Genomic DNA, 18,752 nt, shown 5'->3' on the forward strand with positions numbered 1-18,752 from the left:
GGGTGGGGGGTGTTGGTGGGGGGGTGATGGGGGCGTTGGTGGTGGGTGGAGGGTGGTGGTGGGGGGTGGGAGGTGGTGGTGGGGGGTGGTGGGTGGGAGGTGGTGGTGGGGGGTGGTGGGGGGTGGTGGTGATGATGGTGGTGGGGGGTGGTGGGGGGTGTTCGGGTTGATGGGGGTGATGGGGGTGGTGGGTGGTGGTGATGGTGGTGGGTGATGGTGGTGGTGATGGTGGTGGGGGGTGGTGGTGGGGGGGTGGTGGAGGGTGTTGGTGGGGGGGTGATGGGGGTGTTGGTGGTGGGGGGGGGGGGGGTAATGGTGGGGGGGGGGTGGTGGCGGTAGGGGGTGGTGGCGATGGGTGGGGGGGGTGTCGGTGGGTGGTGGTGATGGGGGTGGTGGTGGGGGGGTGGTGGTTGGTGGGTGGATGGTGGTGGGGGGGTGATGGTGGTGATGGGGGTGGTGGTGATATATTTTTGGGGTGCAGCTTGTAAAAGCGCCGCGCCCCACCCCACGTGCCCAGCCACGCTGGGCTACAGCAGCAGCAGCAAGCGGTGCCACACGCGGGTACACACATACACACACAGATACACACACAGATACACACAGTACACATACACACAGATACACACACAGATACACACAGACACATACACACAGATACACACAGATACACAGACACACACAGATACACACAGATACACACGCAGACACACACAGATACACACAGATACACAGACACACACACAGATACAGACAGTACACACAGATACACATAGTACACAGACACACTGACACACGCTGATACACACAGACACAGACAGTACACAGACACACACACACAGACACACGCTGATACACACAGACGCACGCAGACAGACACGCACACAGACACACAGTGGTGACACATGCGTGCTTTGCGGCACAGTCCTCGCTGTTAGCTTGCTGTACCGCCGTCGACAACAACAACGGCAGCAACAACAACATCAACAACAACAACAGCAACAACAGCGCCCGTGATGGAGAGCGAGGGAGAGAAGGCGGCGGGTCTGGACTGCTCTCCTCCTCCTGCCTCTGCGCCGCTGCGGCGAGAGTCGTCGGCGTCGTCCCACAGGGACCAGTTCGGCGTCTCCACCACCAACTCCACCACCACCAACTCCACCACCAACACATCCACCACCACCTCCTCGTCGTCGGCGGCGGCTTCGGACGAGGTCCCGGACCAGCTGAGGAGGTCGAAATTTGTGAGTTCGCCTCGGCTCCCTCGGGATCGTCGGTCGGTCCACTGCTGGATGAAGGCCGGCAATCATTTCTCGAGTGTTCGTCATCATCACCGTCACCACCATCATCACCATCATCATCACCGTCACCATCATCGTCACCATCATCGTCATCATCACCATCATTATCACCGTCATCATCACCGTCATCATCACCATCATCATCATCACCACCGTCATCATCACCGTCATCATCACCATCATCAACATCACCATCATCACCGTCATCATCCACCATCACCGTCATCACCATCATTATCATCATCACCATCACCACCGTCATTATCACCATCATCACCACCATCATCACCACCACCATCATCATCACCACCATCATCATCACCATCATCATCATCACCACCATCATTATCACCATCATCACCGTCACCATCATCATCACCATCATCACCACCATCGTTATGATGTATTCTCTCGAGAGCATGTTTATACATGACGCCGTCATCGCTAATGATTATTGCGACGAAATGATCACCAGGGGCAGTATTGTCATCGTGATCGATAAACAGTCGAGTTATTGACGTCAATGATACGCGATCAGTATAACATTCAAGGATACTGTACATCAGCAATAAATCGGTGTTAAAATCATCAATAATTAATGACTCTTAAATAACCAACAGTCGATGTCATTTGTGAGCATCGGTAATGCATCGTCATCAATAATATTGTGAAAGTGTCATTGGTGTTAAATAGTCGTAAATAATTCAACCATCACAGGATTATAATGAATGAATGTTCACCACCACCATCATCATCATCATCTGCTGCTGTAGTTGGTTTGTCTCTCCACTTCTTGATGGGAACTAATCATCATCACAGACATCATCATCACAGACATCATCGTCATCACAACATCATCATCATCACCACCATCATCACAACATCATCATCACCACCATCATCACAACATCATCATCACCACCATCATCATCACAACATCATCATCACCACCATCATCATCACAACATCATCATCATCACAACATCATCATCACAGACATCATGATCATCACAGCAACAACATCATCACCACCATCATCACCACCATCATCACAACATCATCATCACAACATCATCATAACAGACATCATCATCATCACAGACATCATCATCACAACATCATCATCATCACAGACATCATCATCACAACATCATCATCATCACAGACATCATCATCATCATCACAGACATCATCACATACATCATCATCATCATCACAACATCATCATCATCACAACATCATCATCACAGACATCACCACCACTACTACCACCATCAACATTATAGTCATCACATGTAGTGCCACCACCATCATCAATGTTAATTTCACTCCTAGTTTTAGACTGTAAATCATCAGCATCATCATCAGCGGGGTGATTACCATCACGATTATCATCACCATCGTTGCTACCATCACGGACACATCATCAGTGGCATGACCATCATAACATCATCACAACATCATCACCACCACCACTGGTATCACAACCATCATCACCACCATCAACATTGTAGCTACCACTGGTATCACAACCATCATCATCACGACCACCATCAACATCATCACCACTGGTATCACAACCATCATCATCATCACCACCACCGTCAACATTGTAGCCACCACGGGTATCACAACCATCATCATCACCACCACCATCAACATCATCATCATCACCACTGATATCACAACCATCATCATCACCACCATCAACATCATCATCACCACTGGTATCACAACCATCATCATCATCACCACGTTCATGCTCAGCCATCGTCATCATTAATCATCGTTACAACAATTACCATCATCCTAAAATCACGACATCAACAAGACGCCGTCACAATGATCACAATCACTGTGAATTCTGTCTTAATGATTGCTAAAATGATGATTGTGATGACGATGGCTCTGATGATGATGATGGCAATGGTACAGTGATTTGGGTCGGCCTTCATCCAGCAGTCGATTGATCATCATTGATGACGATGGTGACGTCACATGTATAATGATCATGGCGATGATGAATCCATAGTGATGTTGACGATGTCGATGTATGTTTAGAATGACCGTTGCCACGACGATGGCTGTGGTGATGATAACAAGAACGAAAATGTCGCTGGCGATGATCACGACATTTTCATGATCATCAAATACAATCAGACACAGACAAAGATCCCCGTGTAGCCTTCACGGACTGTTGGGGCAAGGGTAGCAGCACCGACAAAGGCCGGCACGGTGGCACACGAGGGGGTGGGTGGCCAGCACCCACGCCCGGCCGCCTTTGTCTCCCCGGTGGCGATGTTTACACGCAGCACCGGGTACTCATTTGAGGCTGAGTCGACCTAGGGGAGGATGCCCAGGACCGGTTCAGTGTGTGTGTACACGCGTGTTTGTGTGTACACACAAACACGCGTGTACACACAAGCACGTGTACACACACACGTGTACACACACGTGTACACACACACGTGTACACACACACACACGTGCGCGCACACGTGGTAGGCATGACGTTTTGACAGCTGGTAAGGAAGTGGTTAATATTTGACAGCGCCTGTTTCATAAAACCTACACATTTGAACATCATGTACTTGTAAACATGCATGTGTGTGTGTGCTCACCTCGTAAGTGCACCTAGCCTGGCACAAGCGCCGTGGTGACCTCACCGCCGCTGTTGTTGTTGTGCTCGCCAACAGCACTTGCCCCTAAAGTCTGTTCAGAGCTCTGCGGTTGGGCTGGGGGATCTTTACCTTGTGTGTGTGCGCGTGGGGGAGCGGTGGCGCAAGTGGTGAGGCCACTGCCCATTCGCACCTGGCGATTCCGAGTTCAGTTCCCGTTCACGGCCAACATCGGTGACGAATATGTGAACATGTGCCCGGCCTCTCCTAGGCTGGCTCAGCCATAAATGTTGAACCCGGTGCATTGTGTGTGTACAGCACATCAGCGGTGGGGAGACAAAGGCGGCCGGGCGTGGTGCTAGGCCCTGCCACTCCCTCTCGCGCCGTGCCGGCCTTCATCGGTGCTGCTCGCTATAGCAGCACTTGCCCCTACAGTCTGTTGTGTGTGTGTGAGTGAATGACATGTGCGTGTGTTAGCCACTGCTGCTGTCACTGCAAGGGTCCATATTGCAGTGGCAGAAGCGAACAGAGGGGGGTGAGTGTGAGTGTGGGTCACCCGCCAAATGTTTTTGAAAGTCCCTACACGGACCTCGGTAGTCCACTTGATTCCGCTCGGTGATGATGTTCGGTGATGACGCTCGTGTGTTGAACTTCTTTCGCACCGTACGGGGGGAAGGGAGAAGAAACTAAACACAAAGACGGTTAAACGGGCTCGTCCCCAATCGCCTGTGCTGGACACAAACCTTTCGACTGTTTAACCACAAGCCAGAACAACACCACCCCCCCCAACAGTTCAGCCCATGCGCGATGGCTTTGGTTTATTTCCTTATCAGCCACGGCCAATTTTCTGCGTGGTTTCCACTTATTATTTTACTGGGAATGGGGGAGGGAGCGGCGGTGCAGCGGTTAGCACACTGCGCTTGGGAACCTTGCGGATGGACCTGAGTTCGATTGCTGGTCGCGCATAACGTCGTTTGCAAGTAATTTCCCAAACTGGTTCTGGCCCTTCTCCGCTTCACCAACTTGTACTGAGCATTGCGGTGAAGTATGGCCTAAAACCACCCAGTGACCGGTACGGCGAGAGGGGGGGATGCGTTGGTCAAGCGGTGGATTGAAAGTGCTGTCGGTTGTCATTATTGACGTGCCCATGCAGGGTCATGCTTAGTTATAAGTCATGGTAAGGGTGACCTAACTCCCTCGCCTGGTAAACCGATAAAGCCATGTTGCAGGCGCGGGTGGGTTGATTCTAGGATCTTGAATTGTGAGAAGAGACGAGACGTTGGGAAATGAGTGACAAACGGTGACTCACCAGTGACTCACGGTCTACCCTTACCCGTACCCGGCCGCACCAGGGTCGCAAACGGGTACACCCGTACCCGTACCCAGCCGGGTACGGGTAGCCGGGTATCGGGTAGGGTACGGGTATCGGGTACCCGATTGCGACCTCTGCCTGGTATACAGAAGGCTGTGGGTTCGATCCCGACCCTGCCACCTGTACATTTGGAGTTGGCGTGTTCTCCCCGTGGTCGCGTGGATTCTTCTCCGTCCACGTTTATCAACGTGCATTTTAGAGTGTTTGGCTGCTGCTCTGCATTCCCACGTGATGATGATGACGAGCCACTTGGCGGAGCTATCATTTGTGGCTATCAGGTCGCTTCTGAAAAAGAGCTGCACAGGACCCGGAGAAAAATCCACGCCACCAGCGGGAGCACACGCAAACTCCAAATATGTAGCAGGCGTCGGGGTCGGGATCGAAACCACGACCTCCCGTGTACCGGGCGAGGGAGTTACCATCTGTGGCACCCATTCGTTTACCCCTTTGAAGTATTTACACAGCAGCGGACCGGGTGCGCACCTCCGTAGGCCGCTGTGAGACCACGGGGCTCGGATAGCGTGCCTCGGCCGTGAGACCACGGGGCTCTGCTGGGAGGGCCGGGGTGCCAAGGCCAGGCCTTTAGCGCTGGTTTGTTCCTACAACCTTTGGGCAATTGCCCTTTGATCAACGTGGCCGGTGTTCTAATAGGTCAAGTCCCTAAGTAGCAACGTGACCTCACGCTCAAAGTGTCTATTGCATCGCACGGACGGGTGAGCGGACAAAAACAGACGGACGCAGGACGGAGAGAACGCGCACAAACGCATTTGAAAACTTTTATCTACAAAAGCGCTAAAAATGTAAGTGACTCAATAGGACGTGAAATGCCACGGCGCCCTCACTCCCAAGCGGTAACCGCGGGGCGCGCCCGTCCGCTGGCTTACGCGTCCGCCACCTGGTTTAACGAGCCGGCGGACGAGTTCCGCGCAGCGTCGCACGGAGCCTCCACCTCTTCGATTAAAATGCCGCGGCGTCGTCGTCGTCATCGTCCGATGTCATTATCCGCCCTGTTTGAGCGACGCCGCCCTGCGGTCCGCACGTCACCCGCGGTTGTCCGAGTTCGAATCCCGGTCGGGGCGGGGGGGGGTTTGACTCGGCGCGCAATCGTCTGGCAGCGTCGGCAGTGGTTGGAGTGGCCGGATGGTTCGGCTGGGCTGACGACCGCTCAAGTGTTGGGGTTTAAACCCAGGCAGGCCGGCCACCCGTGCTTAGACTGGGTTGCCAGGGGCAGTGAGTTTGATGGTCTCAGCCCAGTCCCGACCGCTAATAAAAACATGAAATTGAATTTCTGCATTTTAAAACCTTGATAAATTCCAGCTGCGAGAAGTAATGAAAGCTACCGTTGTGCGCTGAGCGTTACTCTCTGTTGGCGTAGCCGGCGTGACCCGAGGGGCGTGCTGCTTCCGAACATCGACGGGGGGGGGGGGGGGGGGGGGCGTACTCCGTGGGGGCCCGGCCGTGTGAGGCAGGAGATCGTGGTGCACATCGACTCCGGCTGTGAAGTGCGTCAGGGCGTGCCGGGCGCGACTGCTGGTCGCCGCTGTACGTGGGAGGAGGAGGCTCTCCCGCGGCTTTGTTGCTACGTGGGGCTGACGTCCAACTCGTAGAACATCGACACATCCATTTATTTAGTTTGTTATTGAAAAAAAAAATTCACTTGGTGCTCTTAACCGCGTCCAAAGTAACGCGCAAAAAGCATTCGCCAAGTCAAACGCGGCGTGGCGGGCGGGAAAGCGCAGCTCCCCCCCCCCCCCCCCCCCCCGCGTTGTGAACCAGAGTTCGCTTTAAAAAGCCATTTCGGGGAGGTAGTTCTGTGATGTCTACTTCCGCGGGCCATTCTTACATGAAGGGGGTTGGGGGCGGTGACGTAGCTGGGCGGCGGTGCCTTTGCCCCCCCCCCCCCCCCCCCCGTGGCTTCAGCCCGGCGGCCGTCCTGGTTTAACACTGTGGGGGGGGGTGGGGGGGGAGTTGAGCGTAGATTCACATCGCCCGCTTCACGGCGGACGTTAACGATCCCGTGATGTTCAGAAAAGCGGGCCGTGGATACCGGTTTCGCCGTCCCAAATTCCCCCCCAAAAGATGTATTACCCACAAATTAACACGTTTTGTGATTTCGCCTTGTGCGATCAGAACGGCGTGAATGCCACGTCATCATTATGATGGTACTGGATTCCCAGTCAGTGTCTCATCCAAGTACTGACGAGGCTAAAAACCCCGCTTCGCTTCCTAGATCTGATCTCATTTGTTCAGAACTGCTTGTTGTGTTTAGTTTGTTGTCTTTCCCCCGCACGACCAATTAGCACGGTTGGCGACGTGCGCTGCGAAAGACGTTCAACGTACGTACATATGTGATCTGGGGCGCCAGAGTTGCGAGATGTTAACTCCCTCGCCTGGTCTACAGGAGGTCGTGGGTTCGATCCTGACCCGGACGCCTGCTGTACATTTGGAGTTTGCGTGTCTCTCTAAGTGGCGAGATGTTAACTCCCTCGCCTGGTATACAGGAGGTCGTGGGTTTGATCCTGACCCGGGCACCTACTGTACATTTGGAGTTTGCGTGTCTCTCTAAGTGGTGAGATGCTAACTCCCTCGCCTGGTATACAGGAGGTCCTGGGTTCGATCCTGACCCAGGCGCCTGCTGTACATTTGGAGTTTGCGGTGTCTCTCTCCCCGTGGTCGCGTGGATTTTTCTCCGGGCCCTCCGTTCGTTTTTCTTCTTTCCCTTCCACATTTTCGAATCGACGTCGCTTCTTCAGATTCATATTTGCCCGTTGAGCCGTCATTGGCGACGGCCAGGTCGCTTCTTCAGAGACAAAACGCCGAGCTAATCGCTCGGTGGGGCTTTACCTGGTAAATAAAGTGAATAATACATTTCGTGATCGGCGCGATTTCCAGGTTACAGCTGCTGCAGCGCTACGCTTGCCACTGCTGGCGGGAAGCCCCCTCTATAGAGCGCCGGGGTGGACACCTTTACCATCTCCCTCGCGTCAAAGTCCGGAGAAGTACTAAACTTAAATTTCAATTTAAAGCTTTCGTGACTGCAGGGATTCATCTTCTTGGTTCTTTCGGTAAAGTCACGTAGAAGGGAAATAATAAAATAATATAAATAAAACATAATAAAATAATTCTCACGACGTTTCGGCCACAACGCAAGCAGCCGTCCTCAGGTGAAGAGCAGGTCTGTCAGAAAGACAGCGTCGTGAGAATTACTTTATTATGTTTTCTTTTTATTATTTATTATTTCCATTCTACGTGACTTTACCGAAAGAACCAAGAAGAAGTACTGAACTTGTTTTAGTTTCGGAACCGCACCCCCCTCCCCAGCCCCACTCCCCCTGCCCCTGCCTCCCTCCCTCCCGGTTGGCATCCCGTGATTTTCAGACACCCTGCCAGCGTCTTTGGGGCAGGGCCTCGGGCGGAGGCTGAATTCATGGAATTCCTAAATCGTCACTCCGCCCTCTCCGCATTCATCGTCACGAGGTCGGTCTGTCGGTCGGGGAGCTGTGGAAGCAGCGACGCCACCGGCGCTCTGCTGCGCTGTGCACCCCCCGGCCACCCGAGTTCGATTCCCGGCCAAGGATGGACTGTAGTGGGCACCCCTTTACCAACTCTTACTGACCAATCTTGATTTGAAGCTTTCGTGACTGCAGGAATCCATCATAAGACGTTTCGATCGGACAACCACAGCAGTTTGTTCTTGCTGTGGTTGTCCCACCTGATGACGGTCGCTTGTGTTGCGATCGAAACGTCGTGATCTATTATTTTTCTACCCACCTGACTTTACCGAAAGAACCAAAGAGTATGTCTTACTGACCAGTGTGGTGAAGTATGGTCAAAAGAACAACCCCAGGAGTTGTAGGGGTGGAGCGGTTTTGCGCGCTGCACTGTGAACCCGCTGATACGCGAGATCGATTCCCAGCCATGGATGGACTCTAGTCGGCTCCCCTTTACCCCCCGCCCCTCACCAACTCTTACTGACCAGTGCGGTGAAGTATGGTCAAAACAACAACCCCTCTAGCTGTATTGGGGTGGCACACTGCAGGTGGGTACTCCCTTCAAGCCATGCTCACCAGCGTGAAGTACAACCCGCCATGGCTGTCACCGCACGGGCAGGCCTTCATCCAGCAGCGGATTGGCTACGGGGCTGTGAATTAGTGGCGTGTCAGCCTACCGTTGGGAATTCGTTCAACCGGCGATGTGGATACTTTAAAGTCGCGTCTAAAAACACATTTTTCTTAAGTCTGTTGACTCTATTTAGCTCTCCTGTTCTCTTGGCCTTCCCTTAATCTTATCTTACAAGGCGCCTTGCAAATAAATGTTAATGATTATTATTTTATTTTCTGTATGCATCGCACGTGTGTTAGTGTGCCAGTCGCTTCTGTTCCTGCTGCGTTGGCCGTGGTGGTGCGCCAGCTCGGACATCAAGCGAACACATTCCTCCACAACACCGTGCGTGGCCTTAAAACAGACAGATATATAAAGATAGCCAACGTTACGGGCAGAGGCCCTTTGTCATGGCACGGAGCCATTGCCCGAAACGTTGCCCTACGATTTAATGTTTCCTTTTCATGCCGCACGGCGTTCTTGAGGAGTGTGAGTCTTCGTGTGACTGTAAGAGAGCAGTTGCAGTGGCAGAAGGGAGTCGAGGTTCGTGTGTGTCAGTGTGTGTGTCGGTGTGTGTGTGTCGCTGTGTGTGTCAGTGTGTGTGTCAGTGTGTGTATCGGAGTCTATAAGTGTGTGTGTCGGTGTGTGTGTCGCAGTGTGTGTGTCGCTGTGTGTGTGTCGCTGTGTCTGTGTCGCTGTGTGTGTGTCAGTGTGTGTGTTGGTGTGTGTGTGTGTCGGTGTGTGTGTGGATAATGGTTCATCTGAAAGAGTGATGCTGAGCGAACATAAGTTGCCCACGCCTCCTGTGCAAAAGCACGTGATGGTGGCGGTGGCGGCGGCGGTGGTGGTGGTGGTGGTGGCGGCGGCGGCGGCGGCGGCGGTGGTGGCGGCGGCGGCGGTGGTGGTGGCGGCAGCGAAGGTTTATAATTTTTAACCGTGGCATGGATATTCTCCACGGATCGCTCCCACAAGCTATCACGAGACCCCAAACCCCGGAGAGTCGTCGCAGTCACCGAGTAAAACAAATCATCCGTCTCCGCTGCGCTTCTGTTGGATGGCCGACTTGCGTTTAAAAAAATTACTTTTATTCCCTAAAGTTCTATTTTGCCATTTCACCCCCCCCCCTTCAATGTATCCCGATCGTGCTGACTGCGTCACATCACTTGGTCGAAGATTCCATTTGTGAATTCCGCATATCAGTGCAATGCCTTCTTGTATCCGTGGGCCGGTTTATATTACGCGAGGCACCCTTAGAAGCCCTTGCAGCATGGCCCACGGAAGCGGATATTAGAGAACTACCTCTTGAGGTCCCTTCAAGTGACGTCTGGTCCCCACAGTAGGGGGCAGCACTTGCGCACCCGCTCTGCCACAGCGCAATGTTTGTCGGATGACGGCCGAACCGATATTTACATTCTTGAAGCTGCAAGGTGAACACATTGAGTGCGGATTCAGTGATAATTTGTTTTTTGCAGTCGTAGGTAGCTCGGCCGAGACAATCAACTTGTCACTGTACTTGAGAACCCGGTTTAAATCTGGATTGAAAACTAATTTCTTTAAAACCGACTCGCACAGTCGGCTACGTACGGTGCGAAAGAAGTTCAACATACTTGCTGTTTGTACAATCGCAGGCAGCGGCTGACACCTGGACTCGAACCCAGCTTCTCGGCGGTGCCGGCTCGGTGGCTCGGCAGCGTCTCCGCCGTGCGAGCCGCTCCGGTTTGTTGTTTTAATTTTCCCGCTTTTCTGTTGGCCGGCAAAAAACGTTTCGGTGCAAAGTCGCCCGCTCAGCTCACCGTCACCTCCTTTTTGTTTTCAAACGGGCGCGGCGACGGCACGCGATTGGCCGGTGCGTCGTAAACGCGCGCACACACGCACACAGGTGCGCGCGCTCCCACCCACACGCGCAGCACACCTGGCGCGCTCCGACCTCTCTGCACGTCTCGGCGGTGACGGAGTTTTTCGAACGTCGCCCGCCGCTCAAATCCTCCGCTCCGTGGAGTGCGCCTGCCATCGCCTGCCGCCGTGAGTCTCTCTCCCCTCGTGCCTGCGTCAAACTCCTCCTCCCGCGTCGCGCTTCCCGACCCGGTGTTTCTCCCCCGCTCGCGTAACGTGGACCCCCCCCGCCCGAACGGCACGCCGCGACCCACGGCGTTGGCAGGGGGGCGCTCCCAAGCGGCACGGATTTTACCGCCATCGTCGCCGGCGGCGGCGGTTGCGGCGGCGGTTGCGGCGATGGCACGTCCGTCCCTTTTGGGACAGGACGGTGACACCAGCAGCAGCAGCTCGCTCCTGAGACGTCCGTCCCTTGGGGACAGGACGGTGACACCAGCAGCAGCAGCTCGCTCTTGGCCGATGCGCGATTCACGGCGTCGGCAACACTCGCCGGTAAAAGACCCCCCCCCCGCCTTGTGGGGGGTGGCACCCATCGTATCTTGCGATAGGAATGTGGAAATTCCACATGCCTACAAACCATGTGGTTATCGGATTTAAAAATCAGGTGTCATGTTTTGTTCCAGTGATCTCAAAAACGTTTGGATGCAAAATATGTTTTGCATAAATACCCCAAAAAAGTTAAACATTTGTGTTCTCTTTCTCCCCATTCAGAATAATTTTTTTTCGAGTTGGATTTGTTCCAAGTGTGCTTTTTCCTAACCCTTCTTAGAGCAACGTTGTCCTTTACAACGAATCTCCATCCGTCAGCTCCAGCTGGCTCTCGATCAGTGGTTTTTCTTAGCCTGGGGTGCACGCACCCCCTGGAGATGCGAGATGCCATAGACTAACACTGCCCATAGACTAACACAGCCCATAGACTAACACTGCCCATAGACTAACACTGCCTATAGACAACACTGCCCACAGACTAACACTGCCCATAGACAACACTGCCCATAGACTAACACTGCCCATAGACAACATTGCCCATAGACTAACACTGCCCATAGACTAACACTGCCCATAGACTAACATAGCCCATAGACTAACACTGCCCATAGACTAACACTGCCCATAGACTAACACTGCCCATAGACTAACACTGCCCATAGACTAACACTGCCCATAGACTAACACTGCCCATAGACTAACACAGCCCATAGACTAACACAGCCCATAGACTCAACACTGCCCATAGACTCAACACTGCCCATAGACTCAACACTGCCCATAGACTAACACTGCCCATAGACTAACACTGCCCATAGACTAACACTGCCCATAGACTAACACTGCCCATAGACTAACACTACCCATAGACTAACACTGCCCATAGACTAACACTGCCCATAGACTAACACTGCCCATAGACTAACACTGCCCATAGACTAACACTGCCCATAGACTAACACTGCCCATAGACTAACACAGCCCATAGACTCAACACTGCCCATAGACTCAACACTGCCCATAGACTCAACACTGCCCATAGACTCAACACTGCCCATAGACTAACACTGCCCATAGACTAACACTGCCCATAGACTAACACTGCCATAGACTAACACTACCCATAGACTAACACTACCCATAGACTAACACTACCCATAGACTAACACTACCCATAGACTAAACACTACCCATAGACTAACACTACCCATAGACTAACACTACCCATAAACTAACACTATCCATAGACTAACACTACCCATAGACTAACACTACCCATAGACTCAACACTGCCCATAGACTCACACAGCCCATAGACTAACACAGCCCATAGACTAACACTGTCCATAGACTACCGCTGTCCATAGACTAACACAGCCCATAGACTAACACTACCCATAGACTAACACTACCCATAGACTAACACTACCCATAGACTAACACTGCCCATAGACTAACACTGCCCATAGACTAACACTGCCCATAGACTAACACAGCCCATAGACTAACACTACCCATAGACTCAACACTGCCCATAGACTCACACAGCCCATAGACTAACACAGCCCATAGACTAACACTACCCATAGACTAACACTGCACATAGACTAACACTGCCCATAGACTACCACTGTCCATAGACTAACACTGTCCATAGACTAACACAGCCCATAGACTAACACTACCCATAGACTAACACTACCCATAGACTAACACTGCACATAGACTCAACACTGCCCATAGACTAACACAGCCCATAGACTAACACTGCCCATAGACTAACACTACCCATAGACTAACACTACCCATAGACTAACACTACCCATAGACTAACACTGTCCATAGACTCAACACTACCCATAGACTCAACACTACCCATAGACTCAACACTACCCATAGACTCAACACTACCCATAGACTAACACTGCCCATAGACTCAACACTACCCATAGACTAACACAGCCCATAGACTAACACAGCCCATAGACTAACACTACCCATAGACTAACACTACCCATAGACTAACACTACCCATAGACTAACACTACCCATAGACTACCACTACCTATAGACTCAACACTGCCCATAGACTAACACTACCCATAGACTCAACACTGCCCATAGACTCAACACTACCCATAGACTAACACTGCCCATAGACTAACACTACCCATAGACTCAACACTACCCATAGACTAACACTGCCCATAGACTAACACTACCCATAGACTAACACTGCCCATAGACTAACACTGCCCATAGACTAACACTGCCCATAGACTAACACTACCCATAGACTAACACTGCCCATAGACTAACACTGCCCATAGACTAACACTGCCCATAGACTAACACTGCCCATAGACTAACACTACCCATAGACTAACACTACCCATAGACTAACACTACCCATAGACTAACACTGCACATAGACTAACACTGTCCATAGACTACCACTGCCCATAGACTAACACTACCCATAGACTCAACACTGCCCATAGACTAACACTGCCCATAGACTAACACTGCTCATAGACTAACACTGCCCATAGACTAACACTACCCATAGACTAACACTGCCCATAGACTAACACTACCCATAGACTAACACTGCCCATAGACTAACACTACCCATAGACTAACACTACCCATAGACTAACACTGCCCATAGACTAACACTGCCCATAGACTAACACTGCCCATAGACTCAACACTGCCCATAGACTAACACTGCCCATAGACTCAACACTACCCATAGACTAACACTACCCATAGACTAACACTGCCCATAGACTAACACTACCCATAGACTAACACTGCCCATAGACTAACACTGCCCATAGACTCAACACTGCCCATAGACTAACACTGCCCATAGACTCAACACTACCCATAGACTAACACTACCCATAGACTAACACTGCCCATAGACTAACACTACCCATAGACTAACACTGCCCATAGACTAACACTGCCCATAGACTAACACTGCCCATAGACTAACACTGTCCATAGACTAACACTACCCATAGACTAACACTACCCATAGACTAACACTGCCCATAGACTAACACGGCCCATAGACTAACACTGCTCATAGACTAACACTGCCCATAGACTAACACTACCCATAGACTAACACTGCCCATAGACTAACACTACCCATAGACTAACACTGCCCATAGACTAACACTACCCATAGACTAACACTACCCATAGACTAACACTGCCCATAGACTAACACTGCCCATAGACTAACACTGCCCATAGACTAACACTACCCATAGACTCAACACTGCCCATAGACTAACACTACCCATAGACTCAACACTGCCCATAGACTAACACTACCCATAGACTCAACACTACCCATAGACTAACACTACCCATAGACTAACACTACCCATAGACTAACACTGCCCATAGACTAACACTGCCCATAGACTAACACTACCCATAGACTAACACTACCCATAGACTCAACACTGCCCATAGACTAACACTACCCATAGACTCAACACTGCCCATAGACTAACACTACCCATAGACTAACACTGCCCATAGACTAACACTGCCCATAGACTAACACTGCCCATAGACTAACACTGTCCATAGACTAACACTACCCATAGACTAACACTACCCATAGACTAACACTATCCATAGACTAACACTGCTCATAGACTAACACTGCCCATAGACTAACACTACCCATAGACTAACACTACCCATAGACTAACACTGCCCATAGACTAACACTGCCCATAGACTAACACTACCCATAGACTAACACTACCCATAGACTCAACACTGCCCATAGACTAACACTACCCATAGACTCAACACTGCCCATAGACTAACACTACCCATAGACTCAACACTACCCATAGACTCAACACTACCCATAGACTCAACACTGCCCATAGACTAACACTACCCATAGACTCAACACTGCCCATAGACTAACACTACCCATAGACTAACACTACCCATAGACTCAACACTGCCCATAGACTCAACACTACCCATAGACTCAACACTACCCATAGACTCAACACTACCCATAGACTCAACACTGCCCATAGACTAACACTACCCATAGACTCAACACTGCCCATAGACTAACACTACCCATAGACTCAACACTACCCATAGACTCAACACTACCCATAGACTAACACTACCCATAGACTCAACACTACCCATAGACTCAACACTACCCATAGACTCAACACTACCCATAGACTAACACTACCCATAGACTCAACACTGCCCATAGACTAACACTGCACATAGACTCAACACTACCCATAGACTCAACACTACCCATAGACTCAACACTGCCCATAGACTCAACACTGCCCATAGACTCAACACTATCCATAGACTCAACACTACCCATAGACTCAACACTACCCATAGACTCAACACTGCCCATAGACTCAACACTGCCCATAGACTCAACACTATCCATAGACTCAACACTACCCATAGACTCAACACTACCCATAGACTCAACACTACCCATAGACTAACACTGCCCATAGACTAACACTGCCCATAGACTAACATGCAGTAAAGGTTACGAACCGCTGCTCTATACATGCGCTGGATGTGAATGCGTATGAAGTTGTTGTTGTGTTGTTGTTGTGTTGTTGTTGTGTTGTTGTGAATGAATGCGACTTGAGCATCGGCAGTGGTAACCGCCGGCCGCCCCACTCGTTGCGCTCAGCACGGCAGATTGGCGCTCGCGAGACGACGGCGGTGGCGGTGGCGGTGGCGGTGGTGGTGGCGGTGGTGGTGGCGGCGTCGGTGGTGGTGGTGGTGGCGTGCGGCTGAGTCAGAGTCCCAAGTCCACGAGTTTAGATCTTGGTCAGCGACTCATCTCGTCATCATCAGTCATTGTTGTCGTTATCACGATCATCGAATAATCATCGTCGTCATCATCGTTATACCGTCATTGTTGTCGTTATCACGATCATCGAATAATCATCGTTCTCGTTATACTGTCATTGTGGTCACTATCACAATCATCGAATAATCATCATTGTCATTATCACAATTATCATTATTATAAGCGTCGAATGAGCATCATCGTCATCATCCAGTCATTGTGTTCATTATGATCATCATAATGGTCGAATAATCATCATCACCATCGTTATAGAGTCATCTTCCTGATGACGACCGCTTGTGTTGCGATCGAAATGTCGTAGTTTTTTGTTATTTTCTTTGAACCTATCAACGTGACTTTACCGAAAGACCCAAAGAATATTATCAGAAGCGTCGAATCATCATCATCATCGTTCTACAGTCATTGTGGTCGTTGTCACGATAATCATCATAATCATCAGCAGCAGCAGCATCATCCAGTCATTGTTGTCATTTCCGTGTTCGTCATTCTAATTATCACCATCTAATTATTATCATTGTCAAACAATGATCGTAATCATTGTCATTTAAACCACATCCGCAATATTAATCGTCACATTCTTTTGTATTATCCATAATCGCGGTTATTTGGGTTAGATGGCGTGAATTTAAATGTGTCGTTAAACCCGCCACCACCCAACGCAGCCGATTAGTACGGTTTGTCGCGTAAACAGAACGTGCCATTTAGTTACTAGTTGAGCTAAACCGTATCGGTTGAAGGGTATTGGCATATTCCTTTTGTCCAATTAATTAAATCACTGCACGATGTCACTTTAACGATTACCCGCCTCTTCAAAGTGTCCGAGACATAGGTCTGAACATTTTTTATAACCTTTTACCGGGTATGGCGGTGGGGAGGGGGGGCTCCTATTTTGCTGCACGTTTGTTTTGATCTCTCTCAAGTCCGAAGTCCTTAAGGCGGAAGTGAAACCAGCCGTTCCCGTGTCCGCCCACACTCCGCGATTTGTTTCTGCTCCGGTGAAGGCTCCAGTCCCGCGATGAGCTCGCACGCAGCGCGATAACATCGACACGCGCGGAGCCAAGGTAGAAACAAAGTTACCCCATGTAGCCTTGATAGACTGTTGGGGCAAGTGCTGTTAGCGAGTAGCACCTATAAAGGCCGGCACGGCACACGAGGGGGTGGGTGGCCAACACCACGCCCGGCCGAACTTGGGTCGCCGGGTTCGGAGCGCAGCGCGCTGACCACCACACTACGGCACACACGCACACATGCGCACACACGCACACATGCAGGCGCACACACGCCCACGCGCACACACACGCACACACGCACACACGCACACATGCACACACATACACACGCACACGCGCACACACACGTACGTCGTGAACGGCTGCCGCGTTGCTGTGCAGCGCTCTGTTGTGTTCTCAGGTCACGCCCCGTGTGGTTTGGCACGATGTCCGACGTTTCGCTACTGCGCGCTGGGAGCTTCTCCGGGAACAATGTTGTTGTTGTTGTGTGACCCAATCGGAGGCTGGTCTATCGGTTTGTTCTTGTCAAGAGAAGCGAGCAGACCAGTCGGTCAGTCCCTCTGTGCCCAGAGACCTCCCTCCCCACCCAAACCGATTTGATTGCCGAAGAAGGCCCCGGCACGTGGGGGCGAAACGTCGGACGTCAACGCGGTAACCCACCCAAGAGAGCGCGCCGGACGTGCAGAGGGCGCGCCCCACGTGTCGGGCAGCCGCACGTTGCCTCTTTGTTCCGGGCACAACGACGACGGCACAACGAGCACAACGAGCTCGCGTGATGCCGTGCCCTCCCACGCTCCTCCCGCCAGCCCCCACGAACCGCCGTGGGTTCTCACGCCGTCGCGCCGCTCGGATTCGGCGGTCCGTTTGATCTCCGACCTTTGTCTCGTAGGCGACCCGGCTCGGGTCGGAGGTCAAAGAGACGCCGGGAGCCCGGCAGGCACCGCCTGAGACTCCTCGATTCCAAGCCGAGTTTCAGCCGGGGCAGTCAACGGAGTTCGAATTTTCGCTCCCACCACGGCGTTGCGGGGCGCTCCGGCCTTCCATACCATGGAAGCAGAG

The 18,752-nt window shown here is 51.6% G+C and overlaps 1 protein-coding gene across 1 annotated transcript in view; it reads left to right on the plus strand.

The window, feature by feature from the left end:
• Positions 1-545: 545 nt before the first annotated feature.
• The window catches only part of LOC133357781 (protein diaphanous homolog 2-like), a 66,463-nt gene continuing 48,256 nt past the window's right edge, over positions 546-18,752 (plus strand). Inside the window, 1 exon segment of the mRNA XM_061575901.1 lies at positions 546-1,238. Within this exon segment, the coding sequence (XP_061431885.1) occupies positions 1,014-1,238 (225 nt within the window). The 5' untranslated portion in view covers positions 546-1,013.

This window comes from Lethenteron reissneri, chromosome 59 (genome assembly GCF_015708825.2).
Source record: "Lethenteron reissneri isolate LAM-NWPU_2019-01 chromosome 59, ASM1570882v1, whole genome shotgun sequence".
Taxonomy (NCBI): Eukaryota; Metazoa; Chordata; class Hyperoartia; order Petromyzontiformes; family Petromyzontidae; genus Lethenteron; species Lethenteron reissneri.